This window comes from Somniosus microcephalus, chromosome 20, assembly GCF_052327205.1.
Source record: "Somniosus microcephalus isolate GS21.2 chromosome 20, FLI_Smic_1.0, whole genome shotgun sequence".
Lineage (NCBI taxonomy): Eukaryota > Metazoa > Chordata > Chondrichthyes > Squaliformes > Somniosidae > Somniosus > Somniosus microcephalus.
In genome coordinates this window covers 25,681,629-25,705,526 of record NC_141006.1, presented here as the reverse complement: position 1 = coordinate 25,705,526, position 23,898 = coordinate 25,681,629, and the positions used below count along the sequence as shown (strand labels likewise).

The following is a 23,898-nucleotide window of genomic DNA, read 5'->3' as shown; positions in this document are numbered from 1 at the left end:
TATGCAGCTTTAGAGGTGACATTTTCTGAAAAGTCTCATTCACCAGATATGTCCCTGATGTTACGATTTCTAGAGCGTCACTAGATATTTCAGATCGTGTCCTGCACCAAGACCCACATCCGTCAGCTAGCCCCCATTCCACGAACCAAAATGTGATCTTATCTACACATTATCTGGCACTGCTCAGGGGTAGAACTGAACAAACTTGTTACTGCAGTTTACTTCGTGCAATTGGCATGAGCCCTCTCCCAGCCTTCAAGTACCAGAATAAACACCATCAGACTGTGTGACTCAGGCTATGAACTAGAAGTTAGGTTTATTAAAAGGCAAAAATGAAACTGGCAGAAAATCAATACAGCAGGTTTCACTTGATCACAGAACTTTTAAATTACACTTCCTTCTAGGATTAAAAATAAAATAATAGATGACTCTTCTAATAACTCTGGCCCAAACCTGCAACACATACTTATATACACAAGCTTTGGTCTATCGTCAGGGAGTCTCCAGGTGTTTGTCTCTATCGCAATGAGCCCAGAGGAACTGCAACAAGCGGAATGGAAAATACCTCCCTCTCCTTTGTTGTTTAACCTGTGATGCAGTGAACACTGATTTACTGCATAACTTCAGGAGCGAGCTGGATCGGTTTCTGGCTGGGGCAGAGATTACGTTGTACAAGAGGTAGGTACCCTGGAATACAAGTCAGGGTCAATGTGGTTCTCCTGGACTAGGCTGGATAGACCAGCTGGTCTTTCCTGTCCTACATTTTCATATGTAAAATCAGTAAGATGTCCTTCAAAAAGCTGATTTCCTGAAGTACACCGAGGCACTAGACACAAATCCATTTTCAGTAAATTGATTATATTTTCTAAAGGCAAAAGCCAGCAGCCACTTTTAACTGGTTTGTACTTGGTTTCCAATCAAATCAAATTCACATAATAGCTGCCTCCTTGACCTGATACCCCCACAATTTGCTGGTGATGATCATGTACGCGAGCCAGATTGGTTGTTGCGGTAAATAAAACTTAGTGACTGATAGGATCCCATACATACATAGCAAATACATAGAGACTTAGAATTTGACTTGTGACAGAAATCCCTATTGATCACGCCAGATTTATTTATAGACCAGAATAAAAAAATAATAAAGCTATTTCATGATACATTGATTTTATTGCAGAAATATCTTACATTTCTTCCTAAAAAAAGTTCACTCTTGTGGTGTATAAACATTGCACAGTGCAGTTTTTTTGTGCAATTCTCTTTCCACCTTTCCACCTTTTCTCCATGATGCCACGGACCTTGGCCGCAAAATTCCTAGGGTCGGGGGTTTGGTTTTCAAGCTTCAACGGCAGCAAAGGGAGGGGGTGTGTGTGTGTCTGGACCTGAATCCGCCACCGTTTACACTGGCAGCTCAGCGTCTTGCAGCTGCAGCTCCAGCTCAAGGCTCCAGCAGCATCCAACATTCCTCACTCTCATCAATGTATTCATTTTTTTTGCAGCTTTCAGCTGATTTTGGGATCTTTACAGCCCCACCAGAAATCCTACCACTTTCAGGGGCTGGTGCATGAAGTGCCTCCCACAATGGGCAGGTATATCATAATGCAATGTGAATGAGGGAAATACATCATACATTTTCTTCATTCAGGCCCTTAGCAACGTTGCGGGGCAGAGATGCTTGTGCATCCTCGGTGTTGGGTATTCCTAGAACTTTGGGAGCTGGGGGGTGGTGGGGGGAGGTTGCTGAATTAAAAAATTCAAGTGTCAGTTTTGACTAGAGTGATCGATTGTACTACCGAAATTGACGGTATAAAGAAAGTGATCCTCCGAGAGCCCTGGAACCCTTTTATACTGCGGCGAGATGCCACAGTGAATCCCCTCGCCCCACTCAATGGGTGTCCCAGTTGCACCATTAGCAGTGTCGGCTGAAGTGGAGCAGCGGCGCCCTTCAGGAATTAAGGGGTTAACAATGCAGCTTGCACACTAGACAGAGATCAGACATGTTGACCACAAGGTCTTGATGCTTTTGCAAGATTAGATGAAATGAGCTCAGAAGCACCAACCACAAAATATGGAAGTAAAACCACACAGGGCACAGCAAAACAGAAATGCAGACATGTGGTTTTACTAAAGGTTACAAAATATAACAACAGGTGAGATCATAAAGATCATGTGACAATAAAATATAGGCGATAGATTGTGTGACGCGAGATAGGGAATTAGCCAAACAGCAACTGTGCACGTGGGCTTTAAGCCAATTAAAACAGTGCAACGGATTGTGCACGAGGCTACCACGACTTTTCAATGCATGAATATGTAACGCTTACTGTATCATTTTGGAGAAGTCTCCTGGTGCGCCAGTCGAAATTGTCTCCCCACCGGTGTAATAAAGACCATTTGAATAACGATCTAAAACCTTGTGTCGAGTGTTGGTTTAAAATACTCCACAACACGGCAAACCCCAAAGGTTTTTGGATGGGTCAGGGTAACAGACAAGGGGCAGGCGTGAGTTCCAGTCCATCCCCGATCTACACCCCATCCCGCCAGTAATTTCAGGACCTTTGCTTCCATATCTTTCGCTGCCACTTTAACTAACCTCTCAGGAGGCACAGCAAGAGCGGTGTGAGGCAGCTTTCCACTCCGCTCTTCCCTCACATTCTGCAGGATGCAGCCTCACTAGAGCAGTGTGGGTGAGACACAGAACTTACCGTGTGGGGAGTCGTGCTGCACCGCACTGGAGCTCCAACACGTTGGAACATGGCGTTATCCGTACATTGATTAAAACAGGACATGATTTAGAGTCCAAAAATGAGGTAAAAATACCAACTATGCCTGTACCGGAGGCTTAAGTCAGGCTGCATTCACGGCATACACCGGGGGGGGGCGGGGGGGGGGTGGTGAAATCGCCCCATAACCACCTTGCACGTCGAGACATGGTGAAATGCCCCTTTTCAGAACAAATTGCCTCTAGAAGAAAACAAAATCCCGACTGTTCCGGCGAACAGCTGCGGCCACGCTAGGATCCTCTGCGAGCTTCCATGAAGAACGCCACATTTAGTAGAGTATCTGCACCGTAAAAAGAGGGCAGTGACGTCAGTGACCCTGCAAGTACCACAGCCAGACAAACCTTTTTATTCCTACAAGTATAGAAACATGTTCTAGCAACTCAGATTTAATAAAACGATAATATGATTTGTGTTACTGATTTTTTTTTTCCATTTTCAGGGTGTGGGCATCACTGGCAAGGCCACAGCATTTACTGCCCAGCCCTACTGATACAAGAGTGGTTTGCTCAGCCACTTCAGTGGGCAGTTAAGAGACAACCATATTGGTGTGGGACTGGAGTCACATATTGGCCAGACCAGGTCAGGTTGGCCGGTTCCCTTCCCTAACAGGACATTATTCAATCAGTTGGGTTTTTACGACAATCCAACAGCTTCATGGTCACTTTTACTGAGACCAGCTTTTTATTTCAAGGTTTTTCTTTTAATATGACATCTTCTTTAACTGAAGTGACTCCAATGAAAGCATTACTCTGCGGTACCGGCTCCAGGTTTCAGATTTAAACCCTTTGGCCTAGAAATTCAGTATAGCCACTTTTGGGGCGCTAAAGTCGGGCGGCCGCTAAAGTTTGCGCCCAGCGCAAAGTCGCGCCCCCTTCGCCGATATTCAGTCGCATCGCCCCAAGAGGTTGCTGCTGCGCTAAAACAGGCGATGCACGACTATCTTTAGGCGCTAAGCCGGCGGTGCTGAGCGATACCCCCGAGGCCGGGCGCAGCGCCGGTGCGGCGAGTTCTTGATTGACGGCAGACACTCTGGCGCCGGTCAGCGCTTAAAGGGGGAGGGTGGGTTTGTTTGCCTGCCACGCCCTGCACACTGCAGCCCTCAACCTAGGCCTGACCACTTCAGCTTCACCTGCACAACGCCCAGGGCTATGGAGAAGGCCAGGGAGAGAGCGCAGCGCTTCAGCGACGGTGACCTGAGGCTGCTGGTTGGCGAAGTGGAGCGCAGGCGCCATGTTCCGTTCCCAGAAGGTGGCAAGAGGCCGCTGCCCAGCGCCGGCCGGAAAGCCTGGAGGGAGGTCTCCAACAGGGTGTCTTCCAACAGCGTGGTTGCCAAGACTCCTGTGCAATGCCGGAAGAAGTTCAACGACCTCACTCGGGTTGTCAGGGTGAGTACCCTTTCCAGTGTCCTCCTCATCCTTGCATGTGCACCTCACTTTATGGGCAAAGGGACCTGAAAGCCCTAATGGCCAGCCCTCATCCAGCAGCTATGGGACTGGCATGAAAATCACTTGCACATTCAGCACTTTACACACTGTACAAGCTCTTCGACCATGGGTGGCAGTGCAGACAAGATCAGGGCTACACACTGTACAAGCTCTTCGACCATGGGAGGCAGTGCAGACAAGATCAGGGCCACACACTGTACAAGCTATTTGACCATGGGAGGCAGTGCAGACAAGATCAGGGCTTCACACTGTACTTAGAGGCCGTCCTTTCTCTTGCAGGCCAAGGTGGCGCACAACCGGCGCAACCGAACTGAGACCGGGGGAGGCCGTCCTGACCTCAAAGAGCTCTCCGACCTCGACCAGCGTGTGGAGCGCATTATGGCAGGCCGGCTGATTGGCCCCGTCGCCAGTGGAGATGCCGACCCTGTTCTGGGCACCAATGGTAAGGGCATCACCTTTTGGACCTCTCTCGTTCCACTTGCGCATGAGATCAGCATCCTTTGCCACTGTCCGACCAATGCGGTGAATGGCAGCACTCATGCCTCCCTCGCTGCCGCCCTGTCCTCACTCTAAAGCTACTCTTGTGCCTTCCTGCTTTCAGATGGTGAATCGCCAGGTGAGGAGGCGGGCCCTCAAGCTGCCACTGTCAGCGCTTCGGAATACGAGGAGGAGCAAGAGGAAGCCGGCCCATCAGTGCCACCCTCAGCCGCGCCAGCCCATGGCGATGTAGGGGACACGTCTTCCCTGGAGGGGAGCCGGGGGGAAGGGTCGGAGGAGAGTGAAGCTCCGGGGCCCAGCGGCCTGCAGCAACGCGGGAGGGGTGGGGAAGCTCGGCGGACTTCTCCCCAGAGGGTGAGTGCGGCCTCCAGTCCTGCGACGGTGAGCGCAGAGGAGGTGCGCCTCCCAGAGGAAATGGCCGTCCAGGCTGAGCGCAGGCACACTGAGCTCATGGCTGCAGTGGCAAGGATGCCTGACTCCATAGAGTCTCTGTCAAGGAGTGTGCAGCAATTCGGAGCAGCACAGGCCAGGAGTCTGCAACAATTCAGTGCAGCACAGGCCAGGAGTCTGGAACAATTCAGTGCAGCACAGGCCAGGAGTCTGCAGGACTTCGCGGCAGCACAGTCGGCTTCTAGCCAAGTGCTCAGTCGTGCCGTCCATTCACTGGCTGGTGTCATGCGGACACAGACCAGGGCCACACGGGCACTAACTGCTGCCACCCTCGCTGGATCAGCCAGGCATTGCCAGGGCACTCGCCGCGCAGCAGCAGCCGAGCAGTCTGTTCTTCAGCTGTTTGCTGCGCATGCTGCAGTGCTGGCCCGTGCGAGTGCCAATGTCTCAGGCGACCAGCGAGCACCTGCGATCTGCCAGGTTGCCACCATTCCTGCAGCCGACACTGCCACTCCGCCATTGCAGCTGCCACGAGCCGCTGGACAGACTGCTGCCGCCCAGCCAGAGTTGGAGCAGTCAGCAGCCGGCCACTCCAAGGCCAGAGCTGGTGCAGGCCGACCCCCAAGGGCATCTGCCGTCTCGCCATCTGCCCCTCAGCAGCCTTCCCCCAGCCTTGCTGCAGCCACTGGGCTCCCATTGAGGAGGAGCTGCAGGGCGGGCAGGGGCCAGGCAAGGATGCGCAAGGCATCGCCCTCGCAGGGCAAAAAGTAGAGGTATGCACAAATGGCTGGTGCTTGTTGTAAGGCCGAGACTGGTGCAGTTGTGTTTGTGTAAGGCCGAGACTGGTGTCTTTCTTTCTTTTTGTAAGGCCGAGACTGGTAGTTTTGTGTTTTTGGAGGGGGCTTCTCCACATGAGGATGTCATGTGGGAAGGGCAGAGGTTTGCAATAAATTATTGTTGTTAAATTGCAGTGTGCATGGTTTTTTTGTTAAGTCCTGGTTGCCCTGCTCGGCTGAGGGCTTGTGGAGCGGCTACATTCATCTGCTGACATTGGCACAAGCCATTCCCTGAGAGGGGACCTAGAACCGACGTTCAATAAGCCGGCGACGGGCGGCCCTTGCACTTTCTGCCTCCCTCCTGTGCTGGTCCTCCTCCTCCTCCTGAGGTGGTCCTCCAATCTCTGGTGGCAGTGCCTGAGTCCTGCGGATAGCCAGGTTGTGCAGCATGCAGCAAACGACCACGAAATGGGAGACTCGCTCCTGCGAATACTGTAGGGCTCCACCGGAACGATCCAGACAGCGGAACCGTTGCTTCAGGACGCCGATTGTTTGTTCGATGATGTTCCTGGTCGCTTGATGGCTCTCGTTGTATCCCTCTTCAGCAGGGGTGCTGGGCGCACGGAGCGGGGTCATCAGCCAGGTACACAAAGGATAGCCTTTGTCCCCGATAAGCCATCCTCGTGGGTGAGGCTGTGCCTGGAACATGTCTGTCACAGAAGTCTGTCGCAAAATGAAGGCATCGTGGCTGCTGCCTGGAAAGCGGGCATTGACAGCTAGGATGAGCTGCCTGTGGTCACACACCAGCTGGACGTTGAGCGAATGGTAGCCCTTCCGGTTGCGGTAATCCTCGGCATTCTCCAGAGGTGCCTGCAAAGCCACATGCGTGCAGTCAATGGCGCCCTGCACCATGGGGAAGCCCGCGAATGCTGCAAAGCCCATTGCACGTTGTTGCTGCTTGTCAAGGGCCATGGAGAAGGAGATGAACTGACGTCTCCTTTTGAAAAGGGCATTGGTCACCTGGCGGATGCAGCAATGCACGGCGAACTGGGAGATGTTGGCAATGTCCCCAGTAGTGGATTGGAAGGAGCCGGTGGCATAGAAGTTGAGAGCCACCGTCACCTTCACTTCCACCGACAGAGACGTCCTGCACCTCAGCTGTGGCTGCAGATCACCGCCAAGCAGCTGGCAGATCTCTGTGACCACATCCCTTCTGAATCGCAGCCTCCGAACACACTGCTCGTCAGACATGTTGAGATAGGAGAACTGCTGGCGGTATACCCTGGGTGGGTAAGGCCTCCTTTCCCGACGCCTGTTGCCCCCTCTCCGTCTAGCCAGGGCTGCCACTCTCTCACGGCGTCTGTGAGCCCTTTGGATGTAATTGAGAAAGCCAGCGTTGACACCCATTGCAGCCCCCATAATATGCTGGCAAACAATGAGATGTCAATGAAGGCAAAGACTAGTGGAAAGCTGTGGCCTGAAGCCAGAAGTACCTGTCCGAGTGTTGGGCCAAAGCAGAAAGCTATCTACCTTGGTGTCTCTCCAAAGAGCCGTTTCTCAAGGAGTGCTGCGAAATGGCAGCCTTTTATAGTGCAGGAGCAGTGCCCTTTAATTTGCGCCCCCCGAGCCCCGCATCGGCTGAGCACCGTTCCACTCTAACAGTCGCTAGGGGCGCCAGGCGCACAATGGGGCGTCGCCACTGAAGTTCCGGTTGGGGGCGCACAAAGGGCGTTGCACGAGGAAATGACGTCATGATCTGCGCGCGCAGCTGAGCGCGCGCAAAGACTTTGCGCCGCCACTAAATCTCTAGTGAAGTTGGGGCGAGGCGCAGATCGCGCTGCGCCCGGGCGCTAGCCGCCTAGCGCCCGACATCTACTCCTCCTAAGGCGCTAACGGCTGGCGCAACCAACTGAATTTCTAGGCCTTTGTTCTCTCCTCTCTGTCCCCCTCCCAATTTTGTTCCTTTTTCTCCCTTTGCCTCTCAAAGAGTGCTAACTGGGGTATAGTTCCACAGATTCCGGAAGCAGTAACCCATCCAAGTTGCCGTTCTTTTAAACTGCTGGAGAAGGTGGGAGCCTCAACGAGGCAAGGTGCAAGCAGGAGGCCGAAGGAGCGACTACAAATTACCTTGAACCAAGTCCTGATCCATCTGTTCGGACACTCTACTCCAGGATTGTGGGAGAGCCTGAATATTTGGCAGATTATCATAGCCGATACTCTGAAGTAAGATTTTCCTGGATAGATATCTTGCACGAAGGTTAATGAAAGTAAACTACAAGCAGTTCAGATGAATCGTTCACTGTCAGTACCCTTAATCTTCAATAACCAACGACTTACATTTATATAGCACAGGTAGACTATCCTTTATCCGAAAACCTTGGGACCAGCTGAGTTTCGGTTTTCGGAATTTTTCGGATTTCAGAAGGTATTGGGAAATTTGTCGGGGGTCGGCGGGGCGGGGGGGTCGGCGGGGAGAAAAGAATATCGGACGGGCCGCGGTTCAGGTCGGGTCAGGGGGGAGAAAAGAATATCGGACGGGCCGTGGGTCGGGTCAGGGGGGAGAAAAGAATATCGGACGGGTCGGGTCGGGTCAGGGGGGAGAAAAGAAATATCGGACGGGCCGCGGTTCGGGTCGGGGGGAGAAAAGAATATCGGATGGGCCACTGTATTGTCGGGTTCACTCTCCCGGTACCTCCTTCACACTGCCCGGCTCGGCCTGCAATCTCCTACCCAGGAGGGAACTCTGTGACCCTCTGCCCTGCTCAGCGTAAGTCGTGCGCCACTCTGGTCATGTCGTGCGCACGACTTACGCTGAACGAAAAAACTTTCGGTTTTTAGAGGTTTTCGGACAAAGGATAGTCTACCTGTACCTTTACTGTAGCAATACATCACAAAGCACCAATAGCTGGAGGTCAGACCTGAGCACTATGGAATATTAAGGGAAATGGCTGAAAGTGTGGTTGAAAAGGTGGTTGTTTGAAGGTGGGGAGAGATATGTCAAAGGGATGAGTTTAGGCAAAGAGGGGTGAATGTTCAAGCCTCCTGCCTGGCAAAAAAAAAGGGTGGCAGTGCCCTGAAAATGGGGGGCAATGATCTACTGCTGTCGCTGTGGCCACAGCAATGTTCACCCGGGCCTACTGCTGGGTGGCTGGAGGGCCCAGAGTCGGGCGGTGGGCTCATTTAAAATGCCCATACATACATAGGACCCCAGCTGCCATTTTTGGAGTGACCCAGACCGCGCTCACTCCGACCAGTATCAGGTGGTGGTCCAGTCGAAGAAGGTCCAAAAGGTAAAGGTAAGTTCCTCTTCATTTTTGTGGGGCCCAGGAAGAGCAGTGTTCCTCCAGGCTCCACAAACACAGCCTGGGCCATTACTGCTCCAGCTCCCCTCACGCGCCCCCCACCGCCCCCCCCCCCCCCCCACCTTCCTCAGGCCTTGGGAGCCAGCCAGACTGCCTGATGTTGAGGCGGTCTGTAGCCGGCGGCCTACCCCGAGGTGTTTGGTTTCCGGTCGCAGCCCGCCAGGACGATGCAAATGAGGCCCAGTCCTCAAAATGGGCCAGGCCTCTCCCAGGGACTGCCACTCAGATTCTGCTCTGAGGGAATATCCACCCCAGAGCTTGAGTGTGGTGGCGAAACAGCTGAACGCCATGCCACCAATACTACAGCAGAGAGGGACCGCACGGAACAGAGTTGAAAGAGCAGACAATGTGAGCAAGGGTGTAGAGTTGAAGGAGGTTGCAGACACAGGGAGAAGCGAGGCCGGGGATAGGGTAGCCAAACCTCCCGGATTGTCCGGGAGTCTCCAGAAAGGAAGACTGATCTTTCGCGCACTACCGCTAGCAACCCGAGAGAAAAGTACTTTGTACCTGCGGTTCACGCTTGCCCGCCTATCTCCAGCTTGCAACCATTCCCGCCCCCATCATCATACCTGCCTCCCCCCCCTCACCACCCCCCCCCCCCGAGGCTCCGCAGTTACACTTGTCTTAGGTTGCCAGCCCTTCCATTTCAAGAAACGGCCCGGAATTTCCACATAGCTGGTCCCACATTTCCGGTGAAGTTACGGTGGAAGATGGAGAGGCACTGGTCACGAAGGAAGTCCTGTAGGCAGAGGGGCCGACGCTAAAGGATACTGGCTTCTGTAAAACCGCTCGATATCTTGAAGCCATTCCAGCATATCTGCCACAGAGGGGCTGAGACACGAGCGCTCAAGGACTGCAGTCAAACCAATGGTGTCAGCGTGTTGCTCGTACATTTGGAAGCACGTCGCCACTTGGTTACTCGTCGTGTCACGAACCCGTTTCAAAGCACTCCTTGAAAGATGTCGGAAAAGAACACTGTTAGCTCCATCAATGATTAATTACCAAAAGAATTCAAGTTACAGCCACATGGACAGCAATACTTTTTTTTTTAAAGGAGCATTCCTCCCTGGCTCTCTGTGAAATTTCCATTAGAAATGCAGCAGTTACCACAGCTGAAGTCTGATTCCACATCATTTTAGTGTTCTGGAATCACTCATAATAGAATACGAATTTATAATTCAGCTTTAATATTGCTTTCGTGCACAGTGAATGGAGATGGTCAAATAGTTCAGACAGGCAAGTCAGCTTGGTTCAGTTGATAGCACTCTAACCTCGGAGTCAGAAGGTTGTGAGTTCAAGCCCCACTTGGGTATTTGAGCATAGCGTGGGCTGACACTCCAGGTCAGTGCCTCATCACAGGTGCTGTCTCAGATGTTCAACTGAGTTCAATTTTCCTTCAATCACCAATAACAGATTAACTGGTTGTCATATAATTTGCTATTTGTGGGATCTTACTATGTGCAAATTCCCATTTTTTGTTTACAGCCACTGCGCTTCAACTGTATCCCAAGGACGTGATAAAGTGCCAAATAGATGCAAGTGACTTCTCAACAAGATGCCTCAGTATTAGAATGGGTTTTATTTTCTTTGTTTCTCCCGCTCACTTGTCCCCACACTATTCTTCTGAACCTTTGAATTGCACGGCTGATCTTGCAGAGTTTAGATTGTGCAACAAGAGAATGAACAGGGAAGCAACGGTTACTCCAAACCAGGACCAAAGTGAATCGCATCACACTGGTTGGACTCGGGGCTGCTCAGCAAACCAAGTGTAAATTTGCCGTTAACTATGAAGTTGTAACTAAAGTATATAGAGCTTCAAGATGAAGTTTCATCATCAATGCTCCCTTGAAAAGCGAAATGCATTGCTACCCCAGTGGCGCAGTCGGTATAACCTGGGCGTAGCTGTGCCATACAGACCAGAAGGTCCCCCATTTGAATTCCCAACCTGTACAGAGTTAGCCGACTTCAACTGTGCCGTCAGTGGACACCCTGTAATTGGCCTCAGCATCCCATTGCTGGGGAGGGGAGAAAATAAATAGGGTTCCCACTCCTGAGCCAGTGCACATTAATAGGGGTAGGGTGGAAGACAAGCTCCTGTGATGCCCCTCAAAGTTGACCAACACCAAAAACCGATCATCTAAGCTCAGGCATTAAAAACGCTCACTCTAATCTCAGATTCAGCAATAAACAAGTCAACGCTTGTAAAACAAAAGTCCCGAGACTGTACTTTAGGCTTCGTTATCAACAGGTGAATGATGTTGGAGCCTACATTTTTTCACCGAGTTTTTCCAAATTGATCTCCATAGCCTGGGTGAGTTTGTACTTCAGACGGGGTTGCAGATCAGGGAATTTTCGAAAGGGAGTATTCTTAAACACAACGTTGTTGCACGCCTGAAGTTGCTCCGCCAGGTTACTCAGTGAGCTCAGGGAGGGGGTGCATTCCGTCAGCGTACTGTCCCACGAACTTTGTTGCTGCTCAATAACCTGGAAACTTTTCTGCAGGGCTTGATGAACAGCCAGCATGGCTTGTTTCTGAGCCATTACTTTCTGTTATAGTAACCTAAACAGAGAATTACAAGACAACAAAGGAAAAAAACAAAATGCTGTGAAATAAAAAAATGTACGGGACATGGTGAGATTTGCACATGTGATCAAACTAATAAACGGCTTTAATTTTGAATATATTGATTGGCAAACTACTGCTAATAGATTATTTTTATGTTGTTTTAAAAATGCAGATGCTGAAACACAAACAGAAGATGCTGCAAACATCCGGTCATTCAGCATCTGTGGAGAACAGGTGAGTTAACGGGTCCAAACTTGAAATGTTAATTCCTCCGTTCTCTCCACAGATGCTGTCTGACCTGCTGAGTGTTTCCAGCAATTTCTGTCCTTGTGTTGATAGTAGCTATCCATCACCAATTAAGGAATATGAGGCCTTTATAATCAAACTTTGAATGAATTAGATTATAGGATTTGTATGAGACCTGTGCAAATTTGACATAAGAACGCCGTATACCAAACTACATCACAATAGTGACTACATTTGTAAAGTATTTCCTTGGCTGTGAAGCACTTTGGGACATTGAGGTCATGAAGGTACTATTTAAATGCAAGTTTGTTCTTTCAAACTAAACAAAAAGGCCTTTCAAACTCAGCTACAACAGATTTCATTCAAGTTGCTGAAGTGCTAAAGTTCAAAATGAAAACAAGTGGTCTGCCGTAAATCGAAGGAGAAACACTCAGCATCATTTCAGTGTAAAACGCCTCTGTTGTGATTTGGCACTCTTAGTGTAGGTGAAACTATTCAATCACATTCCTTGTTTGTGCACTCCCCTTTCTACTATACGAATGTAATTTGGTTTTACCATAAATTAAATAATGTTACCACAAATGCAGTATGGCAGGCAAAAAACATCTGTAATCTGCTGCTGCAGCCCTTTAAATGCTACTTCCCTAGCTGCAAATTCCCAGAAAAAGCTTGCCAGATGTGCAGGAGTTCACCTTTCACAGTAAAGTATTCTACAAATACAAATAACTAAAGAACGATCAGGATTGGGATAGGGCCACTAAGGGATGCACAAGATAAACTCACAGGTAAAGACAGCAAAATGGCACAAATATTGAATAATTACTTTGCCTCAGTATTGACCAGGGAGACTAACCAAGTGGGTATGACATTGGAAGAGATCAAAAAAGATAAAGACATTTAAGATAAAAAGGGGGGGTGGGAGATACAAACATAGAAGACAGGAGCAGGAGTAGGCCATTCGGCCCCTCGAGCCTGTTCTGCCATTTAATGAGATCATGGCTGATCATCCAAATTCAGTACCCTGTCCCTGCTTTCTCCCCATATCCCTTGATCCCTTTAGCCTTAAGAAATATATCTAACTCCTTCTTGAATATATTTAATAAGTTGGCCTCAACTGCCTTCTGTGGTAGAGAATTCCACAGGTTCACCACTCTCTGGGTGAAGAAATTCTTCCTCATCTCAGTCCTAAATGGCTTACCCCTTATCCTTAGACTGTGACCCCTGGTTCTGGACTCCCCCGTCATCAGGAACATCCTTCCTGCATCTAGTCTGTCTAGTCCTGTTAGAATTTTATAAGTTTCAATGATAATTGATAAAATAAACAAACTTAGAGAAGCTAAAACCTCTGGTTCAGATGGATTGCATCCGCGCATATTAAAAGAAGTCAGGGAAGAGATAGCAGAAGCACTACTACATATATATAAAAATTCATCAGAAAAGGGAATAGTGCCAGAGGACTGGGGGACAGCTAATCTGATTCCTTTATTTAAAAAAGGGAGGTAGAAGTTGTCCAGGGAACTATATACCTGTAGTTCCATAAACTATAGCTTAATGTCAGCCGTAGGATAAAATAATGGAATCTTTACTCATAGATGTAATAGAAAAACATCTAGAAACCGAACATATAATAAAGAATTGTGTTACAGGGTCCTACTGTCGTGGAGCCTTCTTTCTTTTACATGCAGTAGTCCTTGAACAGTCCAAGCTCCAAACACCTTTTAATACACAAAACAAGATCACACAAAGCATCTTCAACTCTCAGCCTCTCTCAACCCTTACTTCCCCTGAACCTCCCCTTATGCTCACCTGGCTGGGGATAGTTTCCTCCCACTCCAGGTACTTCCACTCCAAGTGCAATCATCTTTAAAGAGGAGGTTATTAAAGGGGCCATACCCTTACATGGGAACCAGAGCCGTCATCAGCCTGCGGCTGAAGTATCGGCCCTCAATCACCCTGCTACAGTAGTCAGCACGGATTTCAAAAGGGAAGATCATGCTTGACCATTCTTACGGAATCATTTGAAGAAGTAACAGAAAGAGTAGACAAGAGTAATGCAGATGTAATATATTTGGGATTTTCAAAAGTCCTTCGATAAGGTAGGCCCATGACTAAGAGCATGTCAAGTCAGGAGACAAGTGGCAGAATGCATAGCAAGTTGGCAACAGAACAGAGAGCAGGGGTCAAGGGTAGCTACTCAGACTGGCAAATGGTGGGAAGTGGTGTTCAACAAGGATTGGTGCTGAGATCACTGTTGTTCACAATTTATATAAACGATTTAGACTTGGGAATTGGAAGTACAATTTCAAAATTTGCACACACCAAATTGGGGGGTATAGTAAATACTGAGGAAGACTGTGACAAAATACAATAAGTCATTAATAAACTTGCAGTGTGGGCATGTAATTGGCCAATGAGTTTCAATACAGGCAAGTGTGAGGTGGTAGATTTTGGTAGGGAGGAGGAGGCCACATACTCCTTGGAAAATAAGTGTCTCAATGAGGTGGAGGAGCAGAGGGATCGAGGGGTACAGATACACAAATCACTAAAAGTAGTGACAGAGGTTATTAAGGCCATTAAAAAAGCAAACAAGGCACTGGGGTTCATTTCTAGAGGGCTAGAATTGAAAAGCGGAGAAGTTATGTTAAACTTGTACAGAACCTTGGTTAGACCACACTTGGAGCAGTGTGCACAGTTCTGGTCTCCATATTAAAGGTTTATAGAAGCACTGGAGAAAGTGAAAGAAAAAGATTCACAAGGATACCAGAACTGAGACAATATACAAATCAGGAAAGATTGAACAGGCTGGGGCTCCATTCTCTAGAAAGACGACTGAGGGGTGACCTGATAATAGGGTAGACACAAAGAAGATTCCACTTGAGGGAAGAGACCAAATCTAGGAGCCATAAATATAAGATAGTCACCAATAAATCCTACAGGGGATTCAGGAGAAACCTCTTTATCCAAGGTAAGAATGTGGAAGCCGCCACACGGAGTAGTTGAGGCAAATAGCATAGCCACGTTTAAATAGAAAAACTGAACGGCCTGTGACAATCTAAAGCTCCTGGAGCCAGAATACACCTCGTACCCTCAGCATTTGGCCCAGGTTTCACCCTTATAAAGTTTCCCTTCAGTTGGAAGGTTGGTCACCAGGTCAGAACTGAATCCACTGTGATCCTACCCCAGTCATTTATTGTGCTCCACATCCAATTTTACAAATCAGAAATAATCAGCTCACCATCAATAATACCAAATCATTGTAGTCGAGATTGCAGTTATACTGCCACTTGTGCATCGCTGCAAAGTGATTTCTGCTTCTCGGTGACATAAAATTTGCTCTGGTGCAAGATTGGTGACTGACTCTGCAGTGCGGTAATATAGGAATGATCCCCACTTTATGTTTAAATGTATTTTCCAGTTCAGAGGCATCAATACAGCGATAGTCTCCCATAATTAGATCAGAGAATTTTACAGCACAGGGGGCCATTTGGCCCATTGTGCCAGCTCTCTGAAAGAGCTATCCCAGCTCAGCACCGCAGTGACATTACATCGGATATACAGCACAGAAACAGGCCATTCGGCCCAACCAGTCCATGCCGGCGTTTATGCTCCACTCGAGTCTCCTCCCGTCTTTCTTCATCTAACTCTATCAGCATAACCCTCTATTCCCTTCTCCCTCATATGCTTATCTAGCCTCCCCTTAAATACATCTATACTATTCACTTCAACCACTCCCTGTGGTAGCGAGTTCCACATTCTCACCACTCTCTGGGTAAAGAAGTTCCTTCTGAATTCCCTATTGGATTTCTTGGTGACTATCTTATATTGATGGCCTCTAGTTTTGCGCTTCCCCACAAGTGGAAACACTCTCTCTGTATCCACTCTATCAAAACCTTTCAAAATTTCAAAGGCCTCTATTAGGTCACCTGAAGACATGCCGTCAGGTACCACATGCGTGCTGATGACACCCAGCTCTACCTCACCACCATCTCGCTCAACCTCTCCACTGCCTCTGTGTTGTCAGCCTGCTTGTCCGACATCCCGTCCTGGATGAGCCGCAATTTCCTCCAATTAAACATTGGGAAGACCAAAGCCATTGTCTTCGGCCTCCGCCACAAACTCCGCTCCCTCGAAAATTGGTGGAGTGGTAAATAGCGAGGAGGGAAGCCTCAGGCTACAGGACGATATAGATGGGTTGGTCAGATGGGCAGAACAGTGGCAAATGGAATTTAACCCTGAAAAGTGTGAGGTGATGCATTTTGGGAGGACTAACAAGGCAAGGGAATACACAATGAATGGTAGGACCCTAGGAAGGACAGAGGATCAGAGGGAGCTTGGTGTGCATGTACATAGATCCCTGAAGGCAGCAGGACAGGTAGATAAGGTGGTTAAGAAGGCATATGGGATACTTGCCTTCAATAGCCGAGGCATAGAATATAAGAGCAGGGAGGTTATGATGGAGCTGTACAAAACGCTAGTTAGGCCACAGCTGGAATACTGTGTGCAGTTCTGGTCGCCACAATATAGGAAGGATGTGATTGCATTGGAGAGGGTGCAGAGGAAAGTCACCAGGATGTTACCTGGGCTGGAGCGCTTCTGCTATGAAGAGAAACTGGACAGGCTGGGGTTGTTTTCCTTAGAGCAAAGGCTGAGGGGGGGCCTGATTGAGGTGTACAAAATTATGAGGGGCATAGATAGGGTAGATAGAAAGGAACTTTTCCCCTTAGTAGAGGAGTCAATAACCAGGGGGCATAGTTTCAAGGTAAGGGGCAGGAGGTTTAGAGGGGATTTGAGGAAAAACATTTTCACCCAGAGGGTGGTTGGAATCTGGAACTCACTGCCTGAAAGGCTGGTAGAGGCAGGAAACCTCACAACATTCAAGAAGCATTTATATGAGCACATGAAACGCCATAGCATACAAGGCTATGGACCAAGTGTTGGAAAATGGGATTAGAATAGACAGGGCTTGATAGCCGGCACGGACACGATGGGCTGAAGGGCCTCTTTCTGTGCTGTATAACTCTATGACTCACCACTGATTCCATCCCACTCCCTGGCCACTGCCTCAGGCTGAACTGACTGTTCGCACCACGGTGTCCTATTTGATGCTAAGCTGAGCTCCCTCCCCCAGATCTACCCAATCACCAAGACTGCCTACTTTCAACTCTGTAATAATCGCCCATCTCAGCCCCTGCCTCAGTCCATCCGTTGCTGAAACCCTCAACCATGCTTTTATTACCTCCAGACTCGACTATTCCTGACCGGCCTCCCATCCTCCATAAACTTGAGCTCATCCAAAACTCGGCTGCCCATATCCTAACTTGCACCAAGTCCCGTTCACCCATCACCCCTGTGCTCGCTGACCCGTATCCTAACTTGCACCAAGTCCCATTCACACATCACCCCTGTGCTCGCTGACCTACATTAAGTTCCGGTCCACCAACAAGTCAAATTTAAAATTCTCATCCTCATTCAAATCCCTCCATGGCCTTGCCCCTCCTCCCTATCTCTGTAACCTCCTCCAGCCCCACAACCCTTCAAGAACTCTGCGTACCTCCAACTTCGGCCTCCTGTGCATCACTTCCTTCAACCGTTTAGGTCCCAAGTTCTGGAATTCCCTCCCTAAACCTCTCCGCCTCCCTCGCCTCCATAAGCCATACCTTTTTCAGTTTTAAGTCATAGAAACATAGAAGATAGGAGGAGTAGGCCATTCGGCCCTTCGAGCCTGCTCCGCCATTCAACGAGATCATGGCTGATCATCCAAACCCTAGCACCCGGTCCCTACACCGACAGCCATTCCACCCAAGCCCTATCCCCATAACCCTGTAACCCCATGTATTTAATCCCCCCTAACACTAAGGGTCAATTTTTTTAATTTTTTTTTATCATGGCCAATCAACCTAACCCGCACATCTTTGGACTGTGGGAGGAAACCGGAGCACCCGGAGAAAGCCCACGCAAACACGGGGAGAATGTGCAAACTCCACACAGACAGTCACCCGAGGCCGGATTTGAACCCGGGTCCCTGGCGCTGTGAGGCAACAGTCCTAACCACTATGCCACCTAGTCGTAATATCATCTCCTTTGGCTCGGTGTCAATTTTTGTCTGATTATGCACCTGTGAAGCTCAGGTTTTTGTCAGCAACTGAAACATACTGAAAAAGCAATCTCTATTTGGTCCTATAGAGCCTCACTTCCTTACTGTTAACACTCTGATAAACTTCCCCGAGTTCCCAGTTGCACTGCTTGCTTGACAGGCGCACTTGTGAGTCACCACACTGACCATCTGTACATGTCCTGAACTAGCTCGGAAATTCAAGAAAGCCTACTGAGTTGAATCAGAACAAAAAAACAGGACGTCATAGAGTCATAACGGACAGCACAGAAGGTGGTCATTTGGCCCATCGAGTCCGTGCCGGCTCTCTGTAGAGCAATCCAGTCAGTCCCATTCCCCCACTCTATCCCCGTAACCCTGCAAGTTTATTTCCCCTCAAGTGCCTATCCAGTCTCCCCTTGAAAACATTGAGTATCTCCGCTTCCACCACTTCTGTTGGCAGCGAGTTCCAGGTCCTCACCACTCGCTGTGTAAAAGTTTTTCCTCACATCCCCAAAACCTTAAATCTGTATCCCCTAGTCCTTGTAACATTAACTAGTGGGAACAGCCTTTCCCCATCTAGCCTATCCAAACCCGTCATAATCTTGTACACCTCTATCAAATCACCCCTCAACCTCCTTTGCTCTAATGAAAACAAATCCAGCTTCTCCAACCTGTCCTTTAGCTAAGATCCCCCATCCCCAGAACCATTCTGGTAAATCTCCCCTGCACCCTCTCAAGGGCCTTCACATCCTTCCTAAAGTGTGGTGACCAGTGTTTATTTGCAACACCTAAAGCGCAAGATGCAGAAAAGATAGTCCAGGCTCGCTCCACCATGGATTAGCCGAACATGGACCTCCTCCCACACGAGAGTAACCTGGGGCATGTCGCCGGGCCCCACACGGCAGCGACAGTAATGCTGGGTTTAACTCTAACGGCGACTGAACCATAGGGCTTGATCGCCCCCCGCGGGAATACCTGACAGCAACACTACCTAGAACACACCTCATCCGCACCGCCTTAAATTGGGTCCCAATTCCCGGGCTGGCCAGGCACTCGAACAGCGCAACACAGGCTAATGGCGCCGGAGCCGCGCGTGCGCACAGCCTTTCACCCACAGCAAGACTACAAATCCCATGATGCTTTGCCAATTGTAAAACAGCGTATTAATTCCTGTATTTAAATCCAAAAGAGACTAAAGTGATATTTTTGACGCAGAATCATATTCACTTTTGTTTTAATCATTTGGTACTCAAAAAATATTTTAGACTTTGAAAACGCCCGTTGAACTTTGCTGCGGTTGGCTGAGAAAGCCGCACTGTGATTGGCGTTCACTGATAGCCGAGCTGTGATTGGTGGTGACTGAGATAGCCGAGCTGTGATTGGTGCTGGCTGAGCTGGCCATAGTGTGATTGGCGTACACTGACAGCCGAGAAGGTGATTGGCGGTGACTGAACAGGCCGTAGTGTGATTGGCGTGCACTGGGCGGGCACTGAAGCAGCTGTGCTGTGATTGGCTGCCGGCTGGCTTGGATCGGAAGTGTAGAGTTTTCTGGACTCCGATTGGCTTGTCCGGCGCATTTGAAATTTAAACTTGTGGCGCGAGGCGGCGAGGGCGAGAAGCGGAGAATAATTGTTTTTCTTTTAATATCTGAATCACGGTAAGAAGGGCCGGTGCTGTTTGTGTTTGGGGATGGTAGCGTTCCTGCGCCTCATTCCAGCGGCGTGCTGGGTATGAGACCCGGTTCCGATATGAGCTTCCTCTAACTTCCCTTCCTTCCCCAGCCCACTGGGCCAAACTCCATCTAAGGTTCCCCCTGCCCTCATCTTTCTCCAGTGTCTCTCTGAACTCCTCCCTGCCCTCACATCTTTCTCCAGTTTCTCTCTGATCTCCCCCCCGCCCCTCATCTTTCTCCAGTGTCTCTCTGATCTGCCCTCACATCTTTCTCCAGTTTCTCTCTGATCTCCCCCCCGCCCCTCATCTTTCTCCAGTGTCTCTCTGATCTGCCCTCACATCTTTCTCCAGTTTCTCTCTGATCTGCCCTCACATCTTTCTCCAGTTTCTCTTTGTCTCCCCCCCTGCTCTCACATCTTTCTCCAGTTTCTCTCTGATCTCCCCTCATGACCTCTCCGAGCTCATCTTGTCCACGAGACCCACCTCCTGCTCCCTCGACCCTATTCCCACCAAACTGCTGACCACCTAACTTCATTTTCTGGCTCCCATGTTAGCTGACATTGTTAACGGTTCTCTTTCCTCAATTACTGTCCCCCCTTCCCTCAAATCTGCCATCATCACCCCTCTCCTCAAAAAAAAACAAACCTTGATCCCTCCGTCCTTGCAAACTACCGCCCCATCTCCAACCTCCCTTTCCTCTCAAGTCCTTGAACGTGTTGTCGCCTCCCAAATCCGTGCCCATCTTTCCCGCAACTCCATTTTGAATCCCTCCAATCCGGTTTCTACCCCTGTCACAGTACCGAAACAGCCCTCATTAAAGTCACAAATGACATCCTTTGTGACTGTGACAAAGGTAAACTATCCCTCCTCGTCCTTCTTGACTTGTCTGCAGCCTTTGACACAGTTGACCACTCCATCCTTCTCCAACGCCTCTCCACAGTTGTCCAGCTGGGTGGGACTGAACTCGCCTGGTTCCATGCTTAGCTATCTAATCGTAACCAGAGAATCACCTGCAATGGCTTCTCTTCCAGCTCCTGCATCGTTACCTCTGGTGTCCCCCCAAGGATCTATCCTCGGCCCCCTCCTATTTCTCATCTACATGCTGCCCCTTGGTGACATCATCTGAAAACACAGTGTCAGTTTCCACATGTACACTGACGACACCCAGCTCTACCTCACTACTTCTTCTCTCAACCCCGCCACAGTCTCTAAATTGTCAGACTGCTTGTCCGACATATAGTTCTGGATGAGCCAAAATTTTCTCCAATTTAATATTGGGAAAACCGAAACCATTGTTTTCAGTCCCCACCACGAACTCCGTTCCCTAGCCATTGATTCCATCCCTCTCCCTAACATCTGTCTGAGGCTGAACCACACTGTTCTCAACCTTGGTGTCATATTTGACCCTGAAATGAGCTTCCAACCACATGTCCACAGCATAACAAAGACCGCCTACTTCCACCTCCGTAACATCGCCCATCTCCGCCCTTGCCTCAGCTCATCCGCTGCTGAAACCCTCATCCATACTTTTGTTACCTCCAGATTTGACTATTCCAACGCACTCCTGGCTGGCCTCCCACATTCCACCCTACGTAAACTTGAGGTCATCCAAAACTCTGCTGCCCATGTCCTAACTCGCACCAAGTCCCGTTCACCCATCACCCCTGTGCTCGCCGGTTAAGCAGCGCCTCGATTTCAAAATTCTCATCCTTGTTTTCAAATCCCTCCATGGCCTCGCCCCTCCCTATCTCTGTAATCTCCTTCAACCCCCCCCCCCCCGAGATATCTGCGCTCCTCTAATTCTGCCCTCTTGAGCATCCCTGAATATAATCGCTCAACCATTGGTGGCCGTGCCTTCTGTTGCCTAGGCCCTAAGCTCTGGAATTCCCTGCCTAAACCTCTCCGCCTTGCTACCTCTCTTTCCTCCTTTTAAGATGCTCCTTAAAACCTACCTCTTTGACCAAGCTTTTGATCACCTGCCCTACTTTATCCTTATGTGGATCAGTGTCAAATTTTTTGTCTTAAAGTACTCCCGTGCAGCGCCTTGGGGCATTTTACTATGTTAAAGGTGCTATATAAATACAAGTTGTTGTTGTTGAGAGCTCAAGCAACGCCCAGGGTGGGCGGTCAGTCCTCCAGACACCGCCCGCACCCGGCGCGTCACACATCGCCTCGGCATTGTGACGTTACCCCGTGCGACGGCCAAAAGCCATTCAACAACAACATCTTGAAAGAAAGACTTGCATTTATATAGCACCTTTCAGGACGTCCCAAAGTGCTTTTCAGCCAATGAAGTACTTTTTGAAGTGTAGTCACTGTTGTGATGTAGGAAACAGCAGCCAATTTGCGCCCAGCAAGCTCCCACAAACAGCAATGTGGTAATGACCTGGAGAATCGGTTTCACTGATGTTGATTGAGGGATAAATATTGGCCAGGACACCTGGAATCCCCCCCACGCCCCGCCCCGCCCTGCTTTTCTTCAAAAAAGTGCCGTGGGATCTTTTCCGTCCACCCGAGAGCGCGGAAAGGGCCTCGGTTTAATGTCTCATCTGAAAGACGGCACCTCCGACAGTGCCGCACTCCCTTAGCACTGCACTGGAGTGTCAGCCTAGCTTTTTGTGCCGCAGTCTCTGGAGTGGCACTTGAACCCACAACCTTCTGACTGAGGTGAGGGTGCTAGCCACTGGCTAACACATTTATATAGAATCATAGAACGACACAGCTCAGAAGGGGGCCATTTGGCCCATCATGTCTGTGCCGGCTCTTTGAAAGAGCGGTCCAATTAGTCCCACTCCCCTGCTTTTCCCCATAGCCCTGCAAATGTTTCCACTGGAAGTATTTATCCAATTCTCTTAAGAATTATTATTGAACCTGTTTCCACCACTCTTCCAGGCCATAACAACTTGCTGTGTAATTCTTTTTCCCCTATGTCGCCTTGGGTTCTTTTACAAATTACCTTTTAAAGGGTCGGTACCCTCTGGTTACGGACCCTTCTGCCACTGGACAGTTTCTCCTTATTTATTCTTATCAAAACACTTCATGATTTTGAAAGCCTCTGTGAAATCTCCCCATAACCTCTGTTGTAAGAACAATCCCAATTTCTCTTCACATAACTGAAGTCTTTCATCCCTGGTAGTAAAACATCCCAAGGCTTCACAGCGCCGTTGCCAAGCAACATTTTTCTTCTTTTATATAAATGACCTGGGCTTGGGTATAGGGAGCACAATTTCAAAATTTGCAGATGATACAAAACTTGGCAACGTAATAAATTGGCTCGTCCGGTCTATTTGAAATTTAAACCGTACTGGCGCGGGGCGGCAACTGCTGCAGTAAGAAGCGGAGCGCTGAGTAATTAGTGCGTGTTGCCCCTTTAATATCCGATTCGCCTTCACAACGATTGCCGCTATTTGTGTTTGGGGGTGTTTGCGTTCCGTGCTTCCTGTCTCATAGTGAATAGCAGGATAGTAGCAGACTTCAGGAGGACATAGACAGACGGGTGAAATGGGCAGACACATGGCAGATACAATTTAATGGGGATAAGTGTGAGGTGATGCACTTTGGGAGGAACAACATGGAGAGGCAGTATAATCAAAATGGCACTATTTTGAGGGGGGTGCAGAGCAGAGTGACCTAGGGGTATATATGCATGAATCCTTGAAGGTGGCAGGGCAAGTTGATAAGGCAGTTGAGAAACAGAAGAAATAGAAGCAGGAGTAGGCCATTTGGCCCTTCGAGCCTGCTCCGCCATTCAGTAAGATCATGGTAGATCTTCTACCTCATCTCCACTTTCCTGCACTATCCCCAGATCCCTTGATTCCCTTAATTTAAAAAAAATGTATTGATCTCTATCTTGATCGGCCGTCACTGAGCCAACAGATCTGTGGTTAAGTGCGGAATGTGGTGTTTTCTGGGCTCTGCTTGGCTGGTCCGGTGTATTTGAAATTTGAACGGTTGTGGCGTCAGTTAGCAGTGAGTGAGTGGCGCCTGTGACTGCTTTAATGTCCCAGTAACGCTAAGAGCAGCTGGGGATGGTTGTGTTCAGTGTCGGGTTGAGTCGCGGACTTCCC

At 49.2% G+C, this 23,898-nt stretch overlaps 2 protein-coding genes across 2 annotated transcripts in view; one reads left to right on the top strand and one right to left on the bottom strand.

Annotated features, from left to right (window-relative positions):
* Positions 1-291: 291 nt before the first annotated feature.
* airim (AFG2 interacting ribosome maturation factor) lies at positions 292-19,265 on the bottom strand. The gene is made up of 5 exons (XM_085962416.1): positions 19,163-19,265; positions 11,524-11,814; positions 10,026-10,205; positions 8,020-8,138; positions 292-3,063 (listed from the first exon to the last, which is right to left on the bottom strand). Exons 2-5 carry the CDS (start codon positions 11,793-11,795, stop codon positions 3,014-3,016), a joined length of 621 nt encoding a protein of 206 aa, XP_085818542.1. The 5' UTR covers positions 11,796-11,814; positions 19,163-19,265; the 3' UTR covers positions 292-3,013.
* Positions 19,266-19,711: 446 nt separating this feature from the next.
* LOC147103097 (borealin-like) overlaps positions 19,712-23,898 on the top strand; it is a 44,549-nt gene continuing 40,362 nt past the window's right edge. Inside the window, exon 1 of the mRNA XM_085962415.1 lies at positions 19,712-19,817. The gene's annotated coding sequence lies outside the window, so the exon portion shown is untranslated. The remainder of the gene's footprint in view (positions 19,818-23,898) is intronic.